The 25,413-nt window shown below is 37.5% G+C and overlaps 1 protein-coding gene across 1 annotated transcript in view; it reads right to left on the reverse strand.

Annotated features, from left to right (window-relative positions):
* Positions 1-543: 543 nt before the first annotated feature.
* Positions 544-25,413, reverse strand: part of DYTN (dystrotelin) — a 67,783-nt gene continuing 42,913 nt past the window's right edge. Inside the window, exons 10-12 of the mRNA XM_011993881.1 lie at positions 15,137-15,296; positions 12,192-12,684; positions 544-841 (exon numbers count right to left, since the gene is read on the reverse strand). Of these exons, the coding sequence (XP_011849271.1) occupies positions 738-841; positions 12,192-12,684; positions 15,137-15,296 (757 nt within the window). The 3' untranslated portion in view covers positions 544-737. The remainder of the gene's footprint in view (positions 842-12,191; positions 12,685-15,136; positions 15,297-25,413) is intronic.

The raw sequence follows: 25,413 nt of genomic DNA on the forward strand, positions 1-25,413 counted from the left end.
TCTTTGTAGGTTCTGGATATTAGCCCTTTGTCAGATGAGTAGATTGCAAAAATTTTCTCCCATTCGGTAGGTTGCCTGTTCACTCTGATGGTAGTTTCTTTTGCTGTACAGAAGCTCTTTAGTTTAATTAGATCCCATTTGTCAATTTTGGCTTTTGTTGCTGTTACTTTTGGTGTTTTAGACATGAAGTCCTTGCCCATGCCTACGTCCTGAATGGTATTGCCTAGGTTTTCTTCTAGGGTTTTTATGGTTTTAGGTCTAAATGTTACCAGTTTTACATGCACTCAGGAGTGTGTGTGTGTGTGTGTGTGTGTGTGTGTGTGTATCTATTTGCTAAGCCTATTCTCTAGCTGAAACATCAAGATAGACAATTAGGCCATCGATTCAGTAATTTACATGATACTTGAGGAAGACTGTTGCATGCATCCATGTAGGTCACACATTTGAATGTTACTCCGGAGGTATTCACAGTAAGAATGGCCCTTCATGCAGAGATCTGACTCTGCCATTTACTCCTTCCTTCTTCATCCTCTACTCGCCCCCCTAACCCCCAGCCTTTACTCTGAACTGCAGAACTAAGATACGTAAGTAGGGAGGGAGATCAAAAAACAAAACTTGCTTTCTTCATAGTTCACACCAAACTATTAAAAGAAAGGTAGAAGTCTTAATTCTTTTAATACAGTTGTGCAACTGCATTTTGTCATCACACCAAGAAGCCTTTGAGCCTGGACTCCATTTCACTTCAAAATGGGCAAGGTGATTTGATCAACAAGGGCAGAGAAGGCCCTGCACACTTGCTGAGCTCCACTGTACAGGTCCATGTTTACTGAAGACTCTGGGCCTGAAATCAACAAACAGAAGAGTCTTTTAGAGGAACATACCTGCAGGTTCTCATGAAGATCTTGATAAAGCTCTCACATGGAGAAGAAACAGAATCCATTTTTCCCTCAGTTCTTGAGGACAATGCCCTTAAGTTAGCTAGCAAATAAGATGGCTATTATTTACCATGATCATTACTACGAATTCAGCCAGGAATAAGTTCTTAAGAAGCACTTTCCCACAGCTCCTTGCACAAATTGGAGTTGCCAGAAAGCCCACTATTGAGCAGTGGCTCCAAAACTCTGGTGTATATAAAAATCACCTGGAGAGTGTTAAAACAGATTGCTGGATCTCACCTACAGAGTTCAGATTCTGTTCAGGTGGGACGGAGCCTGAGCATTTATATTTATTGTTAAGTTCCCAGGTAATATTGATGCGGCTAGTCCGGACACCACATTTTGAGAAGCAGTGCTCTATAGTTACCTGATTGATTAATGGTTTGAGTGTCCCCTGTGATCTGTCGTAATAGAGATTGTGGTGTAGAAAGATCTATGATTTGGCAGGTATCAACTAAAATTTTGATATGCATAATCTTTAACTTAAAGAGTTCTGTTTTTAGGAATTGATCTTACAAACATATTTACACTTGCGCATAAAGATACATGTTATAAGGATACACACCAAAGTATTTTTGTGATAAAAATTGGAAGCAACTTAATTATACACCAATAAATAAATTACAGTGTATTTGCACCCTGGTATATTATGCAGCGTTTTAAAAAATGACATGCTCAATGTCTAAGAAGAAAGCAAAAGCATAATACGATCTAACTTATGTTGAAAAAGTAGAGACATACATATGTGCATAGAAAACAGTTTGAAGGAAACTCACTAAACTGTTAATAGTGGTTACCTCTGAAAAACAGGTGGGAGAGAGGGAAGAGCATGATGAGGAATTCATTTTTTAAAAAATCTGTGCACTTTGCATTTTAATTTACAATAAACATGTAATATTACATTATTTGTGTAATTAACAAAAATAAGCTCACAGGAAATGAAAACATGGGGAGATTTATTTCATTAGTTGTTTACTTTTTAGCTACATAATTATATTGTGGGTCCATCTGTGCTGTTTTTTATTGAACATAAGGCTAGAAGGTTCATGCATTTTTTTATCCCACTTATCCTCCAATACCACTCCAGAGTTTGTCCAGAGGCAAACTTATTTTAAGACATTGTTTCTCGGGCCACAGTGATAAAACTTAAAATACAGCAATAAATAAATAGGAAAGCCATAATCAATCTCACATACTGTCATTTTTCTTATTGTTATTCATTGTTTTCTTTTTCAGCTCTAGTCCCTCGAAATACTAAAAATAGCCAAAGATATGCACCTAACACCTAGCATGTTGCTTGGCATATACTTGAAATTAAATAAATGTAAGGACTGAATTAATATAGCACATAGGTAGAGACCTAATGAGATGTTAGATGGAATACTTGTGAAATTGGCTGTCCAGAGAAAATCACAATGAGAAAATAATTCACTTAAATGTAATTAGAAGTCTATCTAGTCTTCGAATAAATCAGGGATGTGAGAGTAGACTACAAGAATGATAGATGTAGAAATGAAAAAGTATTAGGTTTTCAGTCTATGTTCACTCTTCTGGGCAACTGAAATACTGAGTCCAACTGAAATACTGAGCCCAATTATTTACAATAATTAATTAAGCAAGCCAATATGTATCGAATAGCTACTCTGTACTAAGACCTTTCCTTTGAGCTCCAGACTGTACATGTTGATTGCCTCTGTGATGTCTTCATTTGGATGTCTCTCAGGCAATTCACAATATGTTCAAAACAGAACTCTTGATTTGCCAACCGCGTAACAGTTTTCCCAGCTTTCCCCATTGCAGTAAGTGTATCACCACTCATTCAGGGCAACACCATCACCTCTTGGCTAGACTACAGTAGGCTTTTACCTGGGCTCTTTGCTTACCCCTTGCCTTTCTCTAAGTCACTCTCCACACAATGCCAGAACTTTTTAAAAATAGAAACATACCCCACTTCAAAATAAATGCCCAGTGCCAAGCACAGTGCTCGGCACATAACAAATGCTTGATTAATTGTTGTTGAATGAATGAGTTAGTGATTGAATGGTGAACCAACTAGACTTTTTTTCTGCCTTCATGGAGCTTAAATGCTGGAAATCTATCTTTTCCCATTAATTACTTCTGTGTATATCTGTATATCTATCTATCTATCTATCTATCTATGAAGCAATGAATACAGTTAATCCTCGAACAACATGAATTTGAACTGTGTGAGTCCATTAATTTGTGGATTTTCTTCCACCTCTGCCACACCTGAGAAAGCAAGAGCAACCTCTCCCCTAACTCCTTCTTTTCAGCCTACTCAACGTGAAGATAATGAATAGTAAATATATTTTCTCTTCCTTATGATTTCATTAATAACATTTTCTTTTCTCTAGCTTACTTTATTGTAAGAATGCAATATCCGATACAAATAACATACAAAATATTTGTCAATCAACTGTTTATTTTACTGGTAAGGCTTCTTCTGTTCAACAGTAGGCTATTGGTAGGTAAGTTTTAGAGGAGTCAAAAGTTACATGCTGATTTTTGGCAGCATGGAGGACCAGTGCCCCTAACTTTTACTTGTTCAAGGGTCAACTGTGTATCCATTACTATTCCAGTAAACACTTCTAGGATTCCCAGGCAACATTTGAGATTACCTTATAAACAAATGAGATACAAATAAAGTGCTCTCCTGAGCTTGGTCATTTCCTTAGAATTTGCTAAATTTGAAGTTTTAATTTCTGATTACTTAATACTTTTGAGTGATGGCTCTAGATGGGGAAGAAAGGAACAGGAATAAACCTCCTGCTCCCCACCCTTAACCATGCTCTTGTACATATAAGATCATGGCATATGCAAATAAAGACTGTTTTACTTGTTCCTTTCTGATTGGGATGCCTTTTCTTTCTTTTTCTTGTCTAATTACTCTGGCTAGGACTTCCAGTACTATGTTGAATACATGCAGTAAAAATAGGCATCCTTGCTTTGTTCCTGATCTTAAAGAAAAAAACTTCAGCTTTTCATCTTTAAGAAAAAGGAATATGATGTTAGCTGTGGGCTTTTCATATTTGGACTTTATTATGTTGAGGTAGTTTCCTTCTATTCCTAGTTTGTTGAGAGTTTCTCATGAGAGTATATTGAATTCTGTAAAATGCTTTTTTCCTGTATCTATTGTGATGATTGTGTGATTTTTTTTTTTTTTTTTTTTTTTTTTTTTTTTTTTTTTTTGAGACAGAGTCTCACTCTGTTGCCTAGGCTGGAGTGCAATGGTGTGATCCTAACTCACTGTAACTTTGAACTCCTGGGCTCAAGTGATTCTCTTGTCTCAGTCTCTTGAGTAGCTAGAATTATAGGCATGTTTCAACAAGCCCAACTAAATTTTCTTTTTCTTTGAGATAGGGTCTTGCTCTGTCACCCAGGCTGCAGTGCAGTGATGCAATCACAGCTCACTGCAGCCTTGATCTTCCAGGCTCAAGCCATCCTCCTGCTTCAGCCTCTCGAGTTAGCTGGGACTGCAGGCATGTACCAATACATCCAGCTAATTAAACAAATGTGGTGTTTTTTTTGTAGAGATAGGGTCTTGACAAGTTGCTCAGGCTGATCTCAAACGCCTGGCTTCAATTGGTCTCCCCACTTCAGCCTCCAAAAGCACTAGGATTATAGGTACGAGCCTCTACACCTGGCCATTGATTTCTTCTTTGACCCATTGATTGTTCAAGAATGTGTTGTGTAGTTTCAACATCTGTATACATTTTTAAGTTTTTCTTCTACTATTAATTTCTAGTTTTATTTCACTGTGGTTGGAAAAGATATTTGGTATGATTTCAATCTTCTAAAATTTGATAAGACTTGTTTTATGGATTAACATATGATCTATCCCAGAAAATGTTCCATGTTTGCTGGAGAAGAATGTATATTCTGCACTATTGGGTGAAATAGTCTTTATATGTCTCTCAGGTCTATTTGGTTTACTGTGTTGTTCAAGTCTACTATTTCCTTGTTGATTTTCTGTCTGGAGGTTCTCTTTATTATTGAAAGTGGGTTATTGAAGTCCCCTACTATTATTATATCACTGTCTATTTCTCCCTTCTGTTATGTCAATGATTGCTTACATATTTAGGTGCTCTGATGTTTGGTGTATATATTATTATAATTATTGTATCTTCTGGGTAAATTGACCCTTTTATCATTTTATAATGATTTCTTTGTCACTTGTGTGAGTTTTTGACCTAAAGTCTATATTGTCTCATACAACTATAGCCATCCCAGCCATTTTTTGAATACCATTTACATAAAATATATTTTCCCATACCTTCATTTTCGGCCTTTGTGTCCTTAAATCTGAAGTGAGTCTTTTGTAGACAGCATATAGTTGGGTCGTTTTCTTCAATCCATTCAGCAACTGTATGTATATCTTTTGATTGGAGGCTTTAATCCATTTATATTTAATAATTATTGATAGGGGAGGACAATTTTGCCATTTTGAGAGTTGCTTTTTGTCTGTCTTTTAGTTGTATTGCCCCTCTTCTCCTAGTTTGCTGTCTTCATTTTTTTAATATTATTTAATTCATTTTTTTCTTTTGTGCGTCTTTGACAGCTATTATATTTGCACTTACTATGAGGCTTATATAAAACATCTTACAGTAATAACAGCCTATTTTGGCTGATAATAACTTCACTTCAATTACATTCAAAAAGTTTTCACTTTTAGTCCCCATACACTTTTCTAAATAGTCTTTTTTTTTTTTTTTTTTTTTTTTAGATGGAGTTTCACTCTTGTTGCCCAGGCTGGAGTGCAACGGCATGATCTTGGCTCACTGCAACCTCCGCCTCCTGGGTTCAAGTGATTCTCCTGCGTCAGCCTCCTGAGTAGCTGGGATTACAGGCGCATACCACGATGCCTGGCTAATTTTGTATTTTTAGTAGAGACAGGGTTTCTACATGTTGGTCAGGCTGGTCTTGAACTCCCAATCTCAGGTGATCCGCCCACCTAGGCCTCCCAAAGTGCTGGGATTACAGGCGTGAGCCACCTCACCCAGCCATCCCCATACACTTTTCTTTTTGGTTGGTTTGTTTTTGTTTTGTTCACTGTTTTGTTGTTGTTTTCATTTTAGAGATGGGATCTTGTTGTCTTGCCCAGAATGGAGTGCAGTGGTGTGATTAGCTCATTGTAACCTCAAACACCAAGGCTCAAGTGATCCTCCCTCCTCAGCCTCCTAAGTAGATATGACTATAGGTGTGCATCACCACACATCTTTACAACAATTTTTTTATAAAGATGTGGTCTCACTACGTTTCTCAGGCTGGTCTTGAACTACTAGCTTCAAGCAATTCCCTGACTCAGCCTCTTAAAGTGCTGGGATTACAGATATGAGCCACCACATCCAGCCCCCATTTTGTTATTGACATCACAATTTACATATTTTTGTATTGTATATTAATTAACATATTTTAATGTTATTTTTAATACTTGAGTCTTTTAACTTTTATATTAAAATTATTTAAATACCACTGCTTTCATATTATAGTATTCTGTATTTGCCTGTATATATTTACCTTTACTAATTAGTTTTTGGAAATAGTATTTTTGATTGATAGTCTATTTCTTCTTTCAGCACTTTGAATATATTATCCCATATCTGTGAGGTTTCTGAAGTAAAAACTGTTATAATCTTGTAAGGGTTTCTTTCTACATGGTAAGTCACTTTTCTCTTGCCACTTTCAAAATTCTCTTTTGTGTTTGACTTTTGACAATTTGATTATAATGTGTCTCAGTGTTGAAGTCTTTCAGTTCATCTAATTCAGGGTCTGTTAGGATTCTTGGATCTGGATATCCATTTTCTTTCCCAAATTTGAGAAGTTTTTGCCCTTGTTTATTTGAATAAGCTTTCTGACCCTTTCTTTCTCCTCTGCTTCTACAACTCCCATATTACAAATATTGGTCAGCTTAATAGCATCCTATATGTCCCTTAAACTTTCATCACTCTTTCTTCTTTTTTCCCCTCTCATCGGATAATTTCAAATGGTCTGTCTTTGGGTTTGCTGATTTTTCTGCTTGATCTAGTCTGCTGTTGAACACTTCTTTTTTTTTTTTTTTTTTTTTTGTGGAGACGGAGTCTCGCTCTGTTGCCCAGGCTAGAGTGCAGTGGCCGGATCTCAGCTCACTGCAAGCTCCGCCTCCCGGGTTTACGCCATTCTCCTGCCTCAGCCTCCCGAGTAGCTGGGATTACAGGCGCCCGCCACCTCGCCCAGCTAGTTTTTTGTATTTTTTAGTAGAGACGGGGTTTCACCAGCTTAGCCAGGATGGTCTCGATCTCCTGACCTTGTGATCCGCCCGTCTCGGCCTCCCAAAGTGCTGGGATTACAGGCTTGAGCCACCGCGCCCGGCCTGAACACTTCTATTGAAATTTTTAGTTCAGTTATTATATTCTGCAGCTCCAAGACTATTGTTTGGTTCTTTTAAAAATTTCTCTCTTTGTTGAAATTACAATTTCATTTATGTATTATTCTCCTGAGCTCATTGAGCATTTTTATGACGGTTATTTTGAATTCTCTGTCAGGTAATTCAAATATTACTATTTCATAAGGGTCCATTTTGGAGCTCTGTCTTACTTCTTTGTTAAACTGTTTCTCTGTTACTTCTTATTCTTTACTCTTTATGTTGGTATCTGTGCAATAGAAAAAATAACTATCTCTCTTAGTCTTCAAGACTGGCCTCATACAGAAGAAGACCCTCGGCAATCAGCCTGGTCAGAGATTCTCGGGCGCTCTTCAAATCTTCATATAGTCCCAGCTGCCTTTTGTTTTTAAGCATCTCTCAGGCATCTAGAATATGATGGGTCTTGTCAGTAATTTGAGACAGGTTAGACAGAAGCCCAGTCCCTTGGACATGCCCCAGAAGAGTTAGAAAGTTGTATGAATTGTCCAATTGTTTCCACCCCAAAGTGAGAAGCTGGGATATGGGATTTATTTTCCTGCTTGCTTTGCATTGAGCTTTTTGGAAAAACTATGGTAAGTGTTTTCATGCTAGTCCAAGATACCATCTTTGTTCTCAAACCATGCCCTCCTAATATCATCACTCTACACCTCTGTCTTGACTTCTCATCACTGAAACCTATAGTGGCAAATGAATAGTAAAAAGGGATGGAAAAAGAAGCTAGAAAAATAACTTAGTAGATATATGCAAGAAATTTTACTATCAAATGGAAAAAAAAAAGTTTAACAATACAGTAAAACAAGAGGACTGTCTTTTTTTTTTTTTTTTTGCCACAACAGAGGCAAGGAACAGCAGACAGTTTTCCAAATTTATTTTTTACTGCAATTTTTAGGCAAATTATTCACTACTAATTTTCAATCCAAGTTTGGAATTTAAAGAGGTTTGTGGAACTTCTACACAACTTTCTCTTTTTCATGAAGCTCTCATAGTCTCGCTCTTTTTTTATTTTATTTTTTTTGAGACGGAGTCTCACTCTGTCGCCCAGGCTGGAGTGCAGTGGCATGATCTCGGCTCACTACAAGCTCCGCCTCCTGGGTTCACGCCATTCTCCTGCTTCAGCCTCCCAAGCAGGCTCCAGCCACCACGCCCGACTAATTTTTTTGTATTTTTTTAGAAGAGAGGGGTTTCACCTTGTCAGCCAGGATGGTCTCGATCTCCTGACCTCGTGATCCACCTGCCTTGGCCTCCCAAAGTGTTGGGATTACAGGCGTGAGCCACCGCACCTGGCCCAGCAATTCTCAAAAAAAAAAAAACAAAAAAAAACAAAAAAAAACCCAAAAACCTGGATCAGTAGCATGATTAGAAACTTCTTGTCATTATCTGATGCATCCATGATAGAGATAGAGGCAAATGAAAATACTTTGATTTTGCTTGTTTCACTTTCCACATCTTCATCCATGTGGTTATCATAGTTCTGGCTCTGATTAAGTTTGGTATACTTCTGGTAAGTATGCATAGATTATGTTTAAATTATAAAGTGTATTTTAATAATACACATTGCCAATGACTGAGTGAATTTTGAAATTAGGGTCATATTCAATATCAAAACGAATAATGATATAAACATAATTAGAAATAATTGGGTGAGGGGTGATATATAATGCAAAACAGTAGCCATGAAGATTAATATAGTTTCTCATGTTTAAATGCCTCAAGGAAATAAGACTAATATAAAAGAAGTGAAAGTGAAATTTTAAATCTCAACAATTAGTATTTGTTGCATTACTATTCAAGAAATTTTATTTTTTTCTGTACTTGCAAAGTATAGAATACTATAATAAAAAGAGATATGTACCATTCTGCTCATATCATAAGCACATTTGTATAAGAAAGCATACTTCCTGCAGAAACATCTCAATGGTTCTATTGAGATTGTGAGTGAAAGCATTAAGGAAATATTTTAAGACTTTTAAAAATATTTTCTACAAGATTTGATAATGCTAATTGCATATTTATACATTATTGCATCAACTGAATTTAGAAGTATACTTCATCTTTTTGTAATTTTCCTTTTAATGATATAACGACACGTGTGTGTGTGTATATATATATCTATCTATCTTAATAAGGTCACTTGGAATATGAATTAATCTTTTAGCTTTAAGTATTAAACTGCACAAGTATTGGGAAACTGCCTTCCAAATATGTGTAGCAGACCTAGCCTACGAACAATCTAAAATGTGCAATACACACCAACATGGCACATGTATACATATGTAACAAACCTGCACGTTGTGCACATGCACCCTAGAACTTAAAGTATAATAAAAAAATAAAATAAAATAAAATGTGCAATACAGCCACTACATCTGTGAGTGCTGACCCAACACATTGTAGAAATTATCAGCTTTCTCCAGCTCATTTAGAGAAACAAAAATAAAAAATAAAAACAACATTAATACGCTAAAGACTAAAAAAGTTTTCTATAAAGTGCAAACTTTTGGTGAAATTGTTCTAAAACGGTCAAGTGGATATTGACTTTGCTTTGAATACTCGTCGTGACCCCAAAAATGTTTAGATGGAAATGCAGTGGGTGGAATTTTGCGTCAGCTTAAGAATCAGGCACAAGGAGTTCCCATCCCTTGCCTTTTGAACATACTTCTGGCATCTTTCTGAACTTGTTTTTGTTAATACAAAGATTATAACTCCAATTCAATTTACTGTAGAGCATTTTAGAATCACCAAATAATTAGTTCATTGACTTGGTTCTACCAAGTTCTATGTAAAGCTGACATTATTATGTACTCAGTTTATAGCCCTCCAACAGCCACGGGCTGAAATGTGCTCCGCTCCTACCCCAAATTTATATATTGAAGCCCTGACTAACCCCCAGTGCCTCAGAATGTGACTATATTTGGAGATAGGGTCTTTAAAGAGATAATTAAGTTAAAATGAGGTTGCTAGGATGGGCCCTAATCCAATATAACTGGTGTTCTTATAAAAAGAAAAAATTTGGACATAGACATAGACATACATAGAAGGAAGGCCATATAAAGGCATGGGGGAAGACAGCCATCTGCAAGCTCAGGAGAGAAGTCTCAGAAGAAACCAACACTGCTGACACCCTGATCTTGGACTTCTGGCCTCTAGGACTGTGAGAAAATATATTTTGGTTGTTCGTTTAAGCCACTGAATCTGTGTTACTGTGTTATAGCAGCCCCAGCAAACTAATACACCAACTCAGAAATATTTTCAGAAGGCCTCCTCTGACGCATAAACACATGAGTATTTTATTCTTCATTTTATCACAAGTCTGTAGATGATCACTCCAACATAAGACACCTTAGGCTTTCTTAGAAAGAAATTTATATATAGTTGACCCTTGAACAATACAGGTTTGAACTGTATGGGTTCAAATCCACTTATATGTGAATTTTCTTCTGCCTCTGCCACTCCTGGGACAGCAAGACCAACTCCTCCTCCTCCCTTTTCTCCTCCTCAGCCTACTCAACATGAAAATAATGAGGATGAAGACCTTTATAAAGATCTACTTCCACTTAAATATGTTTACCTTTCTATGATTTTGAAAACATTTTCTTTTTTCTAGCTTTATTATAACCGTATATAATACATATGACATATAACATGTGTGTTAACCATTTATGTTCATTGGTAAGGCTTCCAGTCAACAGTAGGCTATCAATAAAGTTTTGAGGAGTAAAAGTTACGTGCAAATTTTCAACTGTGCAGGCGGCCAGCCCCTAATCCCTGCATTGTTCAAGAATCAATGGGGTGTGTGTGTGTACAAATACTTCCTGACTTATGATGGATTGACTTACCATTTTTTTAATTTTATGATGGTGCAAAAGTGATACGTGTTTAGTAGGAAATAATACTTCGAGGTTTGAATTTTGATCATTTCCCAGGCTAGCAATACATGCTATCTTGTGAAGTCGGGCAGCAGCAGTGAGCCACAGCTCCCAGTCAGCCACGTAATCACAAGAGTAAATGACCAGTAGTGTACTCCACAGTGTATTATATTTAATGACTTAAATGATATATTCAACACTTTATTATAAAGTAGGCTTTGCGTTTAGTGATTTTGTCCAAGTGTAGGCAAATGTACGTGTTCTGAGCACATTTAAGGTAGGCTAGATTAAGCTAGAATGTTTGGTAGGTTAGGTATACTGTATGCATTTTCTACCTAACAATATTTTCAACTTACATTGGGTTTATCAAGATGTAATCCCGTTGTAAACTGAGAAGGATCTCTCTATATATATGTAAAGATAACAAAATACCCTAATGAGAAATAAGACAACGGCATTCCAAAACAGAAGCAATAATTATAGTAAAGAAGGATCTTTTTTAAAGCCTTCAAAATTTAGCAATGAATCATAGCTTATGAAGAAGATAATAATGATGATACTACTTATAATATAGAAATCATAATCAATTCTCTTCTAGAAAGAGAGTTACAATATTATCCCTATTTTTAAATGGTGGCATTGGCTTCCCAGGTATATATGATTTAGGGATACTAATAATAATAACAGTATTTTATAATAACAAAATAATAAGCATTTACTGAATGCTCACTATATGCCAGGTTTTATACTAAAGTCTTATATGGTTTATCACTTTTAATACTCACAACAGCCCCATGAATTAGGTAATCCTAAAAATCAAGTTCAGAGATGCTACTGATAACCAATAGATTCAGAGAGCTGCTACATACTAGAAGAACTGGAGCTGTTGGGCTGTTATAAAATCAAGTTTTTAAAAAGGCAGCTTGAATCCTTGGCCATCACGATGTCTATGGATTGTGTAAACCTTACCTGATGGCATTTCTAGATTGAAGGCATCCATAAGTTTTGACAATAGTTCTTGCAGTTCCTCTTCCTCCAGCTCATCCTTTCTCTCCTTGATGTTACCTGCCGCTTTCTTTTCCGTGGTTGCCAGAGCAGGACTGCTCCTTTCAGCAGGAATCATTTTGGGGGTGTCCTGCTTCAGTCCCTCCTGACAACTGGGTAGGGCGCTAATGACTTTCCTTAGCATCTTTTGCGTTTGGCTTTGTGCCGTGGTGCTGTGCAAAGTGGTCTCTGGTGATTCTGAATTTCGCAGAACATGCTCTGCATTTGTGTGACTTCTGTGACTTCTGTCAACCTCATCAGGGTTAGGAAGAGGTTCCCATCTTGAAGCATCTTCAGTGGCATTCTTGATCTGCAAATAATCCCCTCCCTTTGGAACCTTTTCAGTTGAAGAATGGCCAACCTTGGTCCCCACACTTTGAAAGGAAGAAGATGAAGGACGGGGTGGCTGCAACCTTACCTGGGGAAACAAAACTTTATTTATGAAGAAATTAACGTTTATCTTACTTTTTCATAAATGCGTTACATTTCAGCATTCCAACAGAACATTCTAATGCAAGACTTTTCTTTCTCCTTTGTAAATATATTATCATTACTATTAATTTTAATTTATTCTGCTAATTCTATGTCAACCTAAAACTCTCTACAAGAGTTGGAACAGTTCAGGTTCTAAAATAACAGAGGGAATAATTACAAGAAATTTAGGAAAACCCTGGGTTCTAAAAAGCCCAGGTTCTAAAAATACCATAAGGAATTTCTGAAAACATAAGCGTATGTTGAATTGACAGATAAAAATTATTACAATAAAGCATTTTATAATAGTCTTTCTGGTAGGTGTGTTGTGAGGGGCTTCAGAGTAAGCCACAGGGAGAAAATTCAGGGACGTGCTCCACTTGAAGCACAGTTCTCAATGTGTGGCCCACAGACCCTAGGAGATCCCCAAGACCCTTCTAGGGTTTGTGATGTCAAAATTATGTTCATAAGGATACTTAGATGTTATTTGTTTATTGTATTGACATGTGCACTGATGATGCAAAATCAGTAAGTAAAGCTGTTGGTGCTTTAGTGTGAATCAAGGCAGCGTCACTAAACAGTGCTAATAATCAAGATATTCTTCACCCTCATACACTAGCAGTGGAAAAAAAAAAAAAAAAAAAAGCCAGTTCTGCTTAAGAACGCCTTTGATGGAATAGAAAAATTCTTAGTTTTAAAAATACTAACACATGTCTTTTAAATATTGTGTGCGACGAAGTGGGAAGTGTGCATAAGACACTTCTGCTGTGTACTGAAATACAAAAGGATTGCCTCTTGTGTCAAAGAAAGACTGACAGACTATGGTTATTCAGACTTGGGTATTTGTCAAACAGTTTCTCAAAAATGAACAAAGCGAGAATGTCTCTGCAAGGAAAACAATTAACAGTATTTGCTGTCAGTTATAACAATTAAGGCTGGGCACAGTGGCTCACGTCTGTAATCCCAGCACTTTGGGAGGTGGAGGTGTGAGGATTGCTTGAGGCCAGGAGTTCAAGACCAGTTTGGACAACATAGTGAGACCCCCTGTCTACAAAAATAAATAAATAAAAATTAGCTGGGTGTGCTGGCATGAGCCTGAGATCCTGGCTAGCCACAAGGTTGAGGCGGAAGGATTGCTTGAGCCCCAGGAGTTCGAGGCTGCAGTGAGCTATGATCCTGCCACTGCACTCCAGCCTGGATGACAGAGCAAGACCCTGTCTAAAATGTATATTTACATACATAATAAACAGGCTTTCAAACAAAAATTAGAATTTTGGAAAACTTGCATCCTACCACTATGAGCTTTATAGCTTTCCAATTCTTGCGCAATTTTTTAGTGAGATTGGTAGTGACATTAATGAACGTGAATTGTTTAGATCCTGTATAATAAAATGGATGAGCATTAGGACATTCAGCATAGCTCAGTGAACCTATATTTTCCAAATGATCAGTGTATAATGTTACACAATCATGCATGCTAGGAGACCCACTCAAAGACCGTGTAAGAACACTGGATTTTAATGAAACAGTGTGACATAAATATAGTTTTAGATTAAAGTCTCCTTTAAGAAGCTGTCATAAATCATGTCTTGGTGTAGTATTAAAGAGAAGTATGCCTCGGTATCTGAAAGGCTATTAATATAGTTCTCTCTTTTTCAACTGCAAATCTGGGGGAGGCCTGATTTCTTCAGATACTTCAACTGAAACACATTGCAGCAGATTGATTGCTGAAGTGGTTACAAAATTTCAACTGTCTTTTATTAAGCCAGATATTTAAAGAGATTTGTGGAAAATATAAAGCAGTGCCACTCTTCTAAGGTTTTTAGAAAAACATATTGTTTAAAAATGTTATCTGTATATTTAATGGGTTTATCATTTTTATGTTTTCGTTAGTGAATACATTTTAACTTCTCAGTTTTAATTTGCATTAATTTTATTACTTATTTAATTTATTTAACAACTCAGTTTTGATTTTCAGTAATTTTATTATGTATTTTATTATTGATTTAATTTTCATTAATTCATTTTCATTTTGTTTCTGTGGTTATAACAATCGATATCAATACAAACAGATATAACCACAGAACCAAAATCCTCTCCAGATTCTCAAATATTTCTAAGAATGTACAGGGATCCTGAGATCAAAAGGTTAAAAAACCGATGCTATAAAGAATCACTTTGCCCCAAAGTCTATTGTTTATAAATATTACAGATCCTGTTGTCTTTCAATGGCACTACCTTCATGGAGGGATAGGATATAGCCTGGATGAGGAAGTGGGAGGTCAGGGTACAGGGAGAAGAGGCTGATCAAAGTAAGGTGGGAAGCTCCTCCCTTGGCTGAAGGACTCAAGGTTAGACTTCAGGCGGTCCAGATGGCCAGTATCTCTCACATTTTATACCTGTAGGTCCCGTCTTATCTGCTGGAGCTTGCTCCATAGACTATCCTGGTTGGTTTTGAGTTTGTAAATCTTTGTTTCAAATCGGCAACTTCTTTCTTCCTGGGAGGTGTATATAGCTTGCAACTTGTCTTTGTATTGGTTTAACTGTTTTTTAAGGAGCCTGAAAAGAGAACAGATTTGAGTGGTTTGGAAGGGCAAGAGGCCAACACACTAATTAGAGCCCTGGTAAGATGTATTCCAGTCCTTTTTGTGGAAAAAGATGCTGGAAAACCCTGTGTCTCAACTGTGTGTTTTTTTGTTTGTTTGTTTGTTTTTTGAGGTAGAGCCTCACTCTGTCACCCAGGTTGGAGAATGCAGTGGCGTGATCTTGGTTCACTGCAACCTCTGCCTCTTGGATTCAAGTGATTCTCCTGCCTCAGCCTCCTGAGTAGCTGGGATTACAGGCACCTGCCACCATGCCCGGCTATTGGGAAACCCTGTGCCTCAACTGTTATCTCACATTGATCAATATTGTTGACACTGTTTGTTCACCATGTGCAGCTGCCTTTGTGTGTATTATGGATATGATTCCACTAAGCATTCCACTGGCTTTAGAAGTATTTCAGAAAACTCACCAGGCATATTATAGATTCCTTTGACAGCTTGCCTCTACTGGCTACTTAAATAGGAATATTGACTTTATACATTATCCTTTCGTCTAGAAGGACTCCATTCAGAATGATAGTACACCTGTCATGGCTAAACACCCAACACTTCACCAGGAACACAGGGGAGGAAGAATATTGCAATTCATGGATTATAGGTCTGCTTTGGCTTCTCTTTTTGTCTAGTTGTTCATTGGTTTAAGAACGAACTAAGAAGCTGGGTGTGCTCACTCGTGTGTGTGTGTGTGTGTGTGTGTGTGTGTGTGTGTTATCTTAGTGCTTTAGGAGGCCAAGTTGGGGTATCCCTTGAGGCCAGGAAATTGAGACCAGCCTGGGCAACATAGCATAGCAAGACCTCATCCACACACACACACACACACACACACACACACAAAAAAAATTAGCTGAGTGTGGTGGCACCTGTAGTCACAGCTACTTGGAAAGCTGAGGCAGGGGGATCACTTGAGCCCAGGAGTTAGAGGTTACAGTGAGCTATAATTGCACCACTGCTCTCCAGCCTGGCTGATAGAGTGAGACGCTGTCTCTAAAAAAATATGAACCAAGTCGTCAGGGTAATCAGGGCAATTCTTTAAAACAAAAGGCAGGCTATGTTGCTCTTCTGCTCAGAACCCACCAGGGGCTCCCTCTTCATTTAAAGTAAACAGAAGTCCTTACAGAGGTGGACAAGCCCCACAAAGATGGCACAGACGCCCCCTTCCCTCTCTGAACTCATCTCTTGCTTTCCGGCTTATTCACTCCCCTGTGGCCATATGGAGCTCCTGGCTCCTTTTTGAACACCCCAGGCCTGTTCCCCACTTAGAGTCTGCTCTTCCACTCCCTCTGCCTGGACGCTCTTTCTTCTCCAGGTCATTGCTCAGTTCCCTCCCCCACCTTCTTCAAGTCTTTGCTCACAAGGCGCCTTTTCAGTGAGGCATTCTCTGACTGCCCTATTTGAATACACAAACGACAACCCCAACCCCTCCTCCAGCATGGCCAAACTCTTCCCTTCTTTATTTGTCTCTGTGGCATTCTGCCATGTCTAATTACTACAAAGCCTGAAGAGTCCAGCCTTCAAACTTCTAGGCAGCCATACACTGTGACATACTACAGGCTTTACTTATTATTTTACTTATATATTACCTACTCTACTCCCTATTTAATTGCTTATTGTCTTTTTATTCAGGCAATTTTGCATATGTGTGTGTGTGTGTGTGTGTGTGTGTGTGTGTGTTGCCATGTCTTCTGCACCAGGCCTAAAATAGTTCCTGTCATATAGTAGGTTTACAACTAAAATTGTCTAAATAAAGTAGTTTTATTTGATCACTGCTGTTAGCATATTTGTGGAATTTGTGGAAATTGGCTGTCTGGTATGAAATGCAACATGTCTCAGTGTTAAAACCTGCAAAATTCCTAATTGCATAGAGCTTGGGGAGGTCTTAAAATTTAGTTTGGGCTCCCATGCAAAGCAGGCATCTCTGAAAGATAGCCCTCTAACTTCCAGACAGTCATACTCAGGTGAAACAGGAGTCTGACTCTAAAATCCTCGCTCGTAATTGGAGTTTCAGGTATATCTTTATGTGGGTTTCTCAGAAAGGAGTCAGCCCAGGGGTTTTACACAGCCAGCAACAAAGAAACATTCTCAGACAGCCTGTCTAGATGGTGTTCTCTGGACCCAAAGTGTTGTGCTTATTATGACCACTAATGATGTCAGGCTCTCTCTTTTCCTGATGTCCACCACCCGTGTCCACTTCCTCCTCTCTGGCCCATCCACCAGGCCTGGACAACTAGAAGACACGCATCCCTATCTTTCCACAATCCAGGTGGAAGAAGGTGGGACTCTGCCAGAAATCCAGTGCTTTTCTCCTTCTGCATCTTTTTAAAGAAGAGATGCTTACGGGTTGTTTCTAGTAAATACAATTCACATGGTGCTAATATCTTCAGCAACTGGGAGCCCAGGACTTTCCAGGCAATTATCTACTCATAACAAACAGTTCAGGTTATCTAAGAAATAATTCCTTTCAAACAATTTGAAATCTGCCTTTCTATACTTTTTACGTGTATTTCTGCTTTCTGGTGGGGGCTAAGCAGCTTGAATCTCCCATGTATTAACTGTTCAAATGGAACACAAATACTCCCTGGGCAAGCTAATCATGCCCAAAGCAGTGAAATGTTACTTACTTTGTCCATTACTGATGTGGTTTGGCTGTGTCCCCACCCAAATTTCATCTTGAATTGTAATCCCCATAATCCCCACGTGTCAAGGGCAGGACCAGGTGGAGGTAATTAAATCATGGGCGCAGTCTCCCCCATGCTGTTCTCATGATAGTGAGTGAGTCTCACGAGATCTCATGGTTTTATAAGCATCTGGCATTTCCCCCGCTTGCACTCACTCTGTTCTGCCACCCTGTAAAGAAGGTGCTTGCTTCCCCTTTGCCTTCCACCATGATTGTAAGTTTCCTGAGGCCTCTCCAGCAATGCGGAACTGTGAGTCAATTAAACCTCTTTGCTTTATAAATTACCCAGTCTCAGGTATTTCTTCATAGCAGTGTAAGATCGGACTAGTAAATTTACCTAGCACAGTGTAGATTAATAATAGAAAACTAGTAATTTAATAGTACTCTTTCTGTTCATGTGTCTGAGACTGTTGCTTTTAAAATAATCAGTGACATAATTGGCTATCACTGAACTTGCAGTTAACTATCATATATGTCACAGGTCTTTTTCACACTACTTGTGCATATGGGCCTGCAATTGTGGGATTTTCCTTTAATCCCGTAAAATTTGGTCTTTATAAACTGCCTCACTGTTCCAGTCTATTAAATCTCAGTGATCCAAGACTGTAATTCAGTTTATTACCTAGGGGTTTTGGTATCATGTCACATACGCATTTGAGAATTGGGCTCTCTACAGTTTCATCCAAATTATTGATAAAAATGATGGTATAGGCAGGAACAAAGAGCTTCGTGTCATATTTCATTCAATAATCAGCCTTACACTTTGGTACACTTTGTAGTGATAAATACTTTGGTAGGGTACAAATGGTGTAGATAGTAGACATGGATTATATCAAAGGGAATATTTAGTTTAAAATAATTCATTTTAAATAATCATTTGAAGAACTAAGTTAAACAAACTAAATTTTAAAATTTGCCTTTATTTCTACATTTTCAATTTTAATATAGCCTTTCCATTGCTTTACTACTTTAAAAATGTTTTCTAATTTCTTTTTCTTATTCCATGAAAAATATTAAAACTACTTTTAAGATTTAAATTATTTTGATACTTTAAAAGTGTTTATTGAACTCCTTTTCATGAGTTATCACAGAATTTAGAAAATGTTTTATATATTCTGTACATTTAGATTAGGAAGCATATCTCATCATACATACATACATAGAATTGCTAGTTTATTGGACGTCTACCGGATATTAAGTATTGTGCCTGAAAACAAAGTTCTTCCCTCAGGGGAAGCTTCTTACTGGGGAACCAGGAATTCTATCTTCTAAAGGAATAACAGCAGGAGCTAAGAGCTCAAGAAATGATTAGTTCCTTAAGACACAATCAGAAGATGATAAACAGTTTCCATTCAGCCTAATAACCCTAGTAGAACGTTAGATGCTGTTGGATAACAAGAACTAATTTCTTTAGAAGTAGGTAAAACACATACATAACACAAGATACACACAAGAATCAATACTTCACTAAAAGTGCTTAACCAAATTCTAAGGAATAAAATCAGGCAATCAAAAGTCAGAACTTAGCCTGGTGATTTTTATTATGCTTAACTGCTCAAATAGAGTCAAAGCTCCCTTTTACTTTCATATTGGAATCACAGGATTTCTTCGCTTAAAATTTTCTCCCAAATTAAAAAAAAAAAAAAGGTAAAATTTTTGTAGAAAATTTTTCTATAAAAGCAAAGGAAATGCTGTGGATTTCTCTCTGCGGTCGGTATTTGCACATATTCATGTGCCTCCTACCTTCTTTCCCTGTGGAGAGCATTAATAGATTCATGAGTCCTCGGCAGTTCATTCCTAGTGCTGACCATGGTCTAGAGAAGGAAGAAATAAGAAAATAAGTTTTTGGTTTGAATTTAACCCACATTCCTAAAAATCCAGTATAAGAACATGATAATGATTTTTTTCAAAGAAATTCAATCTATTTCAAAAAGTGGCTGCTGTTTGGGTTTACATTCATGTATGATGATGCCGATGTTTATACACTCAAAGTACAGCTGCATATCTAATTTCACAAAAGAAATTAAAACAGTTTTATGTTTTAGAAATAACATCACATTAGTCCTTTGTTCAAGTTAAGTTGCTACCCTGAAGGTCTTCTTCCCCAAAGGCATCTACAAGAAGCAGTTGGGTCACTTTCTTTCCCTTAGCTTTCGAAGTCTCTTACTTCTATCACCTACCTTTAACTCTCACTGTCTTGTCTTTCCTTTGCTTGCTATCTGCGTGTGCACTAGAGTCATCATTTCTTTTCAAATCCACCAAGTGTTTTGAATGAATAATGGTCAACTTGGCTGTCACTTAGGATTTCCCCACCAAACCTTGTCTCTTACATCACACTCTGCGCCCTGCAACCCCAGGGCAAGTACTGACCTGACCCAGTCTGGCCCAGGCTCCTGGGGCACCATGTTCCAGCCCTTGGCTCCCACATGTCTGGATGAAAGATTGGATTTCATTACACTCCATTTATAAACAGCTGTGGCTACAATCTGCAGCCTTCTCCCAACCCTGCAAATGATCTGAAGAGGGGCTGGCCATTTTAGGAACATTGTTCCACAGGCACAGCCTGAAAGAGCAAAAGGGCAGTAGCAGGAAGAAGAAACTGAGCTATATACAGACTTAAAGTCACATTCTCTGGTTGGTGTGTGCCCTTTGCAGTCCCTTTGAGTGAAATGTGTCATTGCCTCTTCATTCAAATACTTAAACAGGCCGGGCGCGGTGGCTCACGCCTTAATCCCAGCACTTTGGGAGGCCGAGGCGGGCGGATCACCAGGCCAGGAGATCGAAACCATCCGGGCTAACACAGTGAAACCCCGTCTCTACTAAAAACACAAAAAATTAGCCGGGCTTGATGCCGCGCGCCTGTAGTCCCAGCTACTTGGGAGGCTGAGGCAGGAGAATGGCGTGAACCCGGGAGGTGGAGCTTGCAGTGAGCCGAGACCGTGCCACTGCACTCCAGCCTGGGCAACAGAGCGAGACTCTGTCTCGGAAAAAAAAACAAAAACAAATACTTAAACAGTTTCCACATGCATAGCATAGTCTGAATCGGTGAACTTTATATTACATTTAAAATAATTACAATTTAAATAACAATTGCAGTATATCATGGCTTTGTAAAATGACTATACTCTCATAAGCCATTTTTTACCTCTATTCATTCTCTATATATGGTGGAGATAGAGTAGGAAAGGTGTATACATATGCTATAAACTTATTTATGTGTTCTAACACTTAGGGAGAACAATGAAATACCTTAAAATTCTCAAATAAAATAATTCAGTGATTTAATGTGTATTATTAATATGAAGAAAATCTTTAAAAGAATTTCTTGCACCAATATTATATGGTACATATTTTCTGCAATTGAGAAGCATTTCAGGTTAGTGCAAATGGTGGTATATCCATGGAATAGATACTATGGTTTATTTAGTTATTCTCAATGAAAGCATAAGCTGTTTCCAATATTTCAAAATTTTCAAAATGAAAAGCCATGCTGCAGTAAACATAGCTGTATGTGCCTCCTTGTGCACATGTGCAAGATTCTTGGGTTTTAAGTTTAATAGACACTATCCATTTGCCCCTTTGGGCAGGTGTGTGTGCACACACACATACACACAAACACACTTGAAAATGAATAGAAAAAGATCTGCAAAGTTATACTTCAAACAGATTATCTCTGGGGAATTAGGGACAGGACCTGGATTGAGAATTATGGTTGAAAGGGACCTTAGATGTATCTATAATATTTTAACATCTTATACATTAAACAGATTCATGTCTTATTTCTATGAAGTGCATTTTTAAATAAAAATATGTTATATACCTAAGATAGGATGTAGCAACTTTAAAAATGAAGGTGAGAGAGAAGTAAAAGAAAAGTGAAATAAAGGAGCAAAATCGCTTCCCTCTGAACAAATGGATGTTACAGTGAGGAAAAGCCTGCATTGTGAAAATGGTTTTCCTTCCTCTTTTGTTTGAAGCAGGAAATACAGCAGCTCCTTATTTGTCTTCATATGTCGGTCCAGCTCTCTGTCATGCACTCTAGCATGATGGCTGTGTCTTGGCAGGTGTCCCATGAGGGGTGTCTCCAGGTGTCCCAGTCTACGTGAGCTGATGAGTAAAATGCAGACAGGCCCAAGCAAACATCACACACAGGTGGCTGCAGAGGCCACTTGTCACTGGATGGTCACAAGACTTACTCTCCACCCACACTTGACTACAGTATGGAAACTCTAGTTTTTCTCTGATGACTATTACAGATGACCGTATTCTGAAGACCTTTCTTGAGCTCAGACTGTACTGATGATGATTGCAGGAAAGTTTACAAGTGGAGTTACACATGTGAGGACAAATAAACAGCTGACTGAACACATGCTAAAGTATTTGCAGAATGTACCCTTAAAAAAAGATAGCATTTCTAATCCCTTTGACGAAAAAACTTCACTGGGATATTTTAAGTTCTCTCCCTCATCTTATTTTTCTTTTTTAAAAAAAGCTTGCATTTTGAGTTCAGGGGTACATGTGCAGGGCGTGCAGGTTTGTTACATAGGTAAATGTGTGTCATGGGGGTTGTTGTACACATTATTTCATCACCCGGGTATTAAGCTTAGTATCCACCAGTTATTTTTCCTGATCCTCTCCCTCCTCCCACCCTCCACCCTCCGGTAGGCCTCAGTGTGTGTCGTTCCCCTCTCTGTGACCATGTGTTCTCATCATTTAGCTCCCAAGCTCCCACTTATAAGTGAGAATATTTCTTTCTTATCTCTTCCCTTTTACAATTTCTGAACATTTTACTTACACATGCATGCATTGGTTCCTCTATTTTTTATTTTTGAGATGGAGTCTCGCTCTGTCACCAGGCTGGAGTGCAGTGGCACGGTCTTGGCTCACTGCAACCTCTGCCTCCTGGGTTCAAGTGATTCTCCTGCCTCAGCCTCCCGAGTAGCTGGGACTATAGGCGCATGCCACCACACCCAGCTAATTTTTGTATTTTTAATAGAGACGGGGTTTCACCATGTTGGCCAGGCTGGTCTCGAACTCCCGACCTTGTGATCTGCCCGCCTTGGCCTCCCAAAGTGCTGGGCTTACAGGTGTGAGCCACCACGGCTGGCCAGTTCTCTGATTTTTTTTAAATAACCTAAGATCTTATGATACTGAGTTGGCAAGTTAAGGCCCTATGGGCAGAAGGAAACCTTATCTGTAAGTTACAATCAGAAGTCTTGGGCAGAGACTTCATATCTATGGACACTGGAATAGTTTAAGTATGTCAGGGTTGAAAGCAACCTGTCTTACAAATGGTCCCCTCAAAGCTGAACTTTGTCCACTAACATGGTAAACAACACAGTTCATTGGTTGCATATCAGAGGTGGCACATGTTGTTGTGGTTAGAATTGCCTATTCTTTTGGGACAACAGATTAAAGAAAATTCATGTTGCTCAGCCATATGTAAATAAGAATAGGTTTTGTGTCTTCTTAAGGACATCACTATTGAGTCTTCTAATACATGCCACAAAGGAGCAATATAATTTATATTATAATTGTGTACACCAGCACACTGCTGTTGCAGTTAATTTATAGTTCTTACATGGATAGACAACTTACAATAGACTTTTATCCTTACAAACATCCAAATTATCTGGTCTACTCTACTCTTCAAGAAAAATTATGCAATTGAGCATATTAAATAGACCAAAGGCTGACCAGTAGTTGTGTATTTTGAGGATATTATAGATTTTCTTAGCAGATATTTAGAAACAAAAATGATCCTTAGGGAAAAAAATGACTTGATTTCTGGGAGTAAAAGTTGAGCATATTTGAGTTGAATTAAAATAGATATTTGAAGGTTTGAAAAATAAAATGATACACTTAAAACATTTTTCTTAACTAATTATTTTGAAAATCTTGATAAAGTAGATAATTCCTTCAAGAAAATTAAATTATCAAAGTTGACTGAAGAAAACATGAAGAGACTATTAGTTTTGAACAAATAAAAAATTTACGAAACTCTTATAAAGCCTCCAGTGCCCAGGGCTTTACTCTTGAATATTAGCAATTGTTAAAGAAATAAACAGTTCTTATGTTAGATAAATTATTTCAAATACAAGAAACGATGAAATATGACTCAGTTGTTTAGCCATAAAAAATGCTCAAAACTGATGCACATAAGATGGAGTGGGGAGATATTCTGATTCATAAATGTTGCAATTCTAAATAGAAAACCAAATTTAAAGAACATTTAAAGAATAATCTACAAACAAGTATAGATTTTAGTTGCAGCAATGCCAGAAATGTTTACTATCATGTACTCTATTAATACAATACTTCCAATAAGAAAAAAATGTTTGAAAATTTCAGTTGGTGCTGAAAACAGATTTTAAATAAGTAGATCAAAACATTTCCCCTAAAAAAGTTTTTAAAATGAGGACAAGAAAAAACACTTCCTCCATGTTAAAAACCATCTCAAGCCAACAACTAAAACTGTAATATCTAATGGAGAAGCACTAGAGAAATGCTCCCACTAAATCCACTCTCATTACAAATAGTTGACCCATTATCTCTTGAATTATCTAATTGCCCCATTATCTCTTGAATTATCTATCATTGCTCTGAAAGATGTGGAGTTTTTCAGGAATAAAGACCTGAAATAGAAATGAGAGGTTTTAATGTTGGAGGGGAAAAGACATATATATTTTTAAAAATATATATATAATTATATTTGATATGTTGATATTTAAATATATTTAAATATATATATTTTCAAATTGTGTGATTGTCTACCTGGAAGCATGATGTTCAAAATAAACCAATATTTGAGTTTCTAAAAGAGTTCATTCACAAAAATTTCTCTTTGCAGAATCATAGCTTTCCAAAATATCATCGTCAATAATTAAGAAGAAAATACAGTGGGAAAAGCCCCTACTCACAATATTATCACAATATGACAGGAAATCAGCTATATATAACCTTTTACTGAGAGACGGAAAAACACTTGATAAAATATGTGTGGGATTTTTTTAGGTGTTTGATGTCGAGCTTGAACGCTTTCTTAATTGATGGCTGCTTTTTGGTCAACTATGGAGATTGAATTTTTTACTCTCTATACAAGGTTTTTTCCTAGTGTCTAAAGAGCTGTCCCTCTTTAGACTAACAATTAAATTTCCAAGGGGATTAGGTGATTCTGTAGGTAAATATCACAAAGATAAAAGATGTTTCCATATCAACATACAGGTTTAATGCAAAGCTAATCAAAATACTAATAGGATTAATTTTGGGCACCTTACAAATGATTTCAAGATTCCTTTAGAAGAATAATTGTGTTACACAACCCCACCAAAAAGTGGGCGAAGGATATGAACAGACACTTCTCAAAAGAAGACGTTTATGTGGCAAAAAAAAAAAAAAA

The sequence above is a fragment of the Mandrillus leucophaeus genome, unplaced genomic scaffold, assembly GCF_000951045.1.
Source record: "Mandrillus leucophaeus isolate KB7577 unplaced genomic scaffold, Mleu.le_1.0 Scaffold436, whole genome shotgun sequence".
NCBI classification, from domain to species: Eukaryota; Metazoa; Chordata; class Mammalia; order Primates; family Cercopithecidae; genus Mandrillus; species Mandrillus leucophaeus.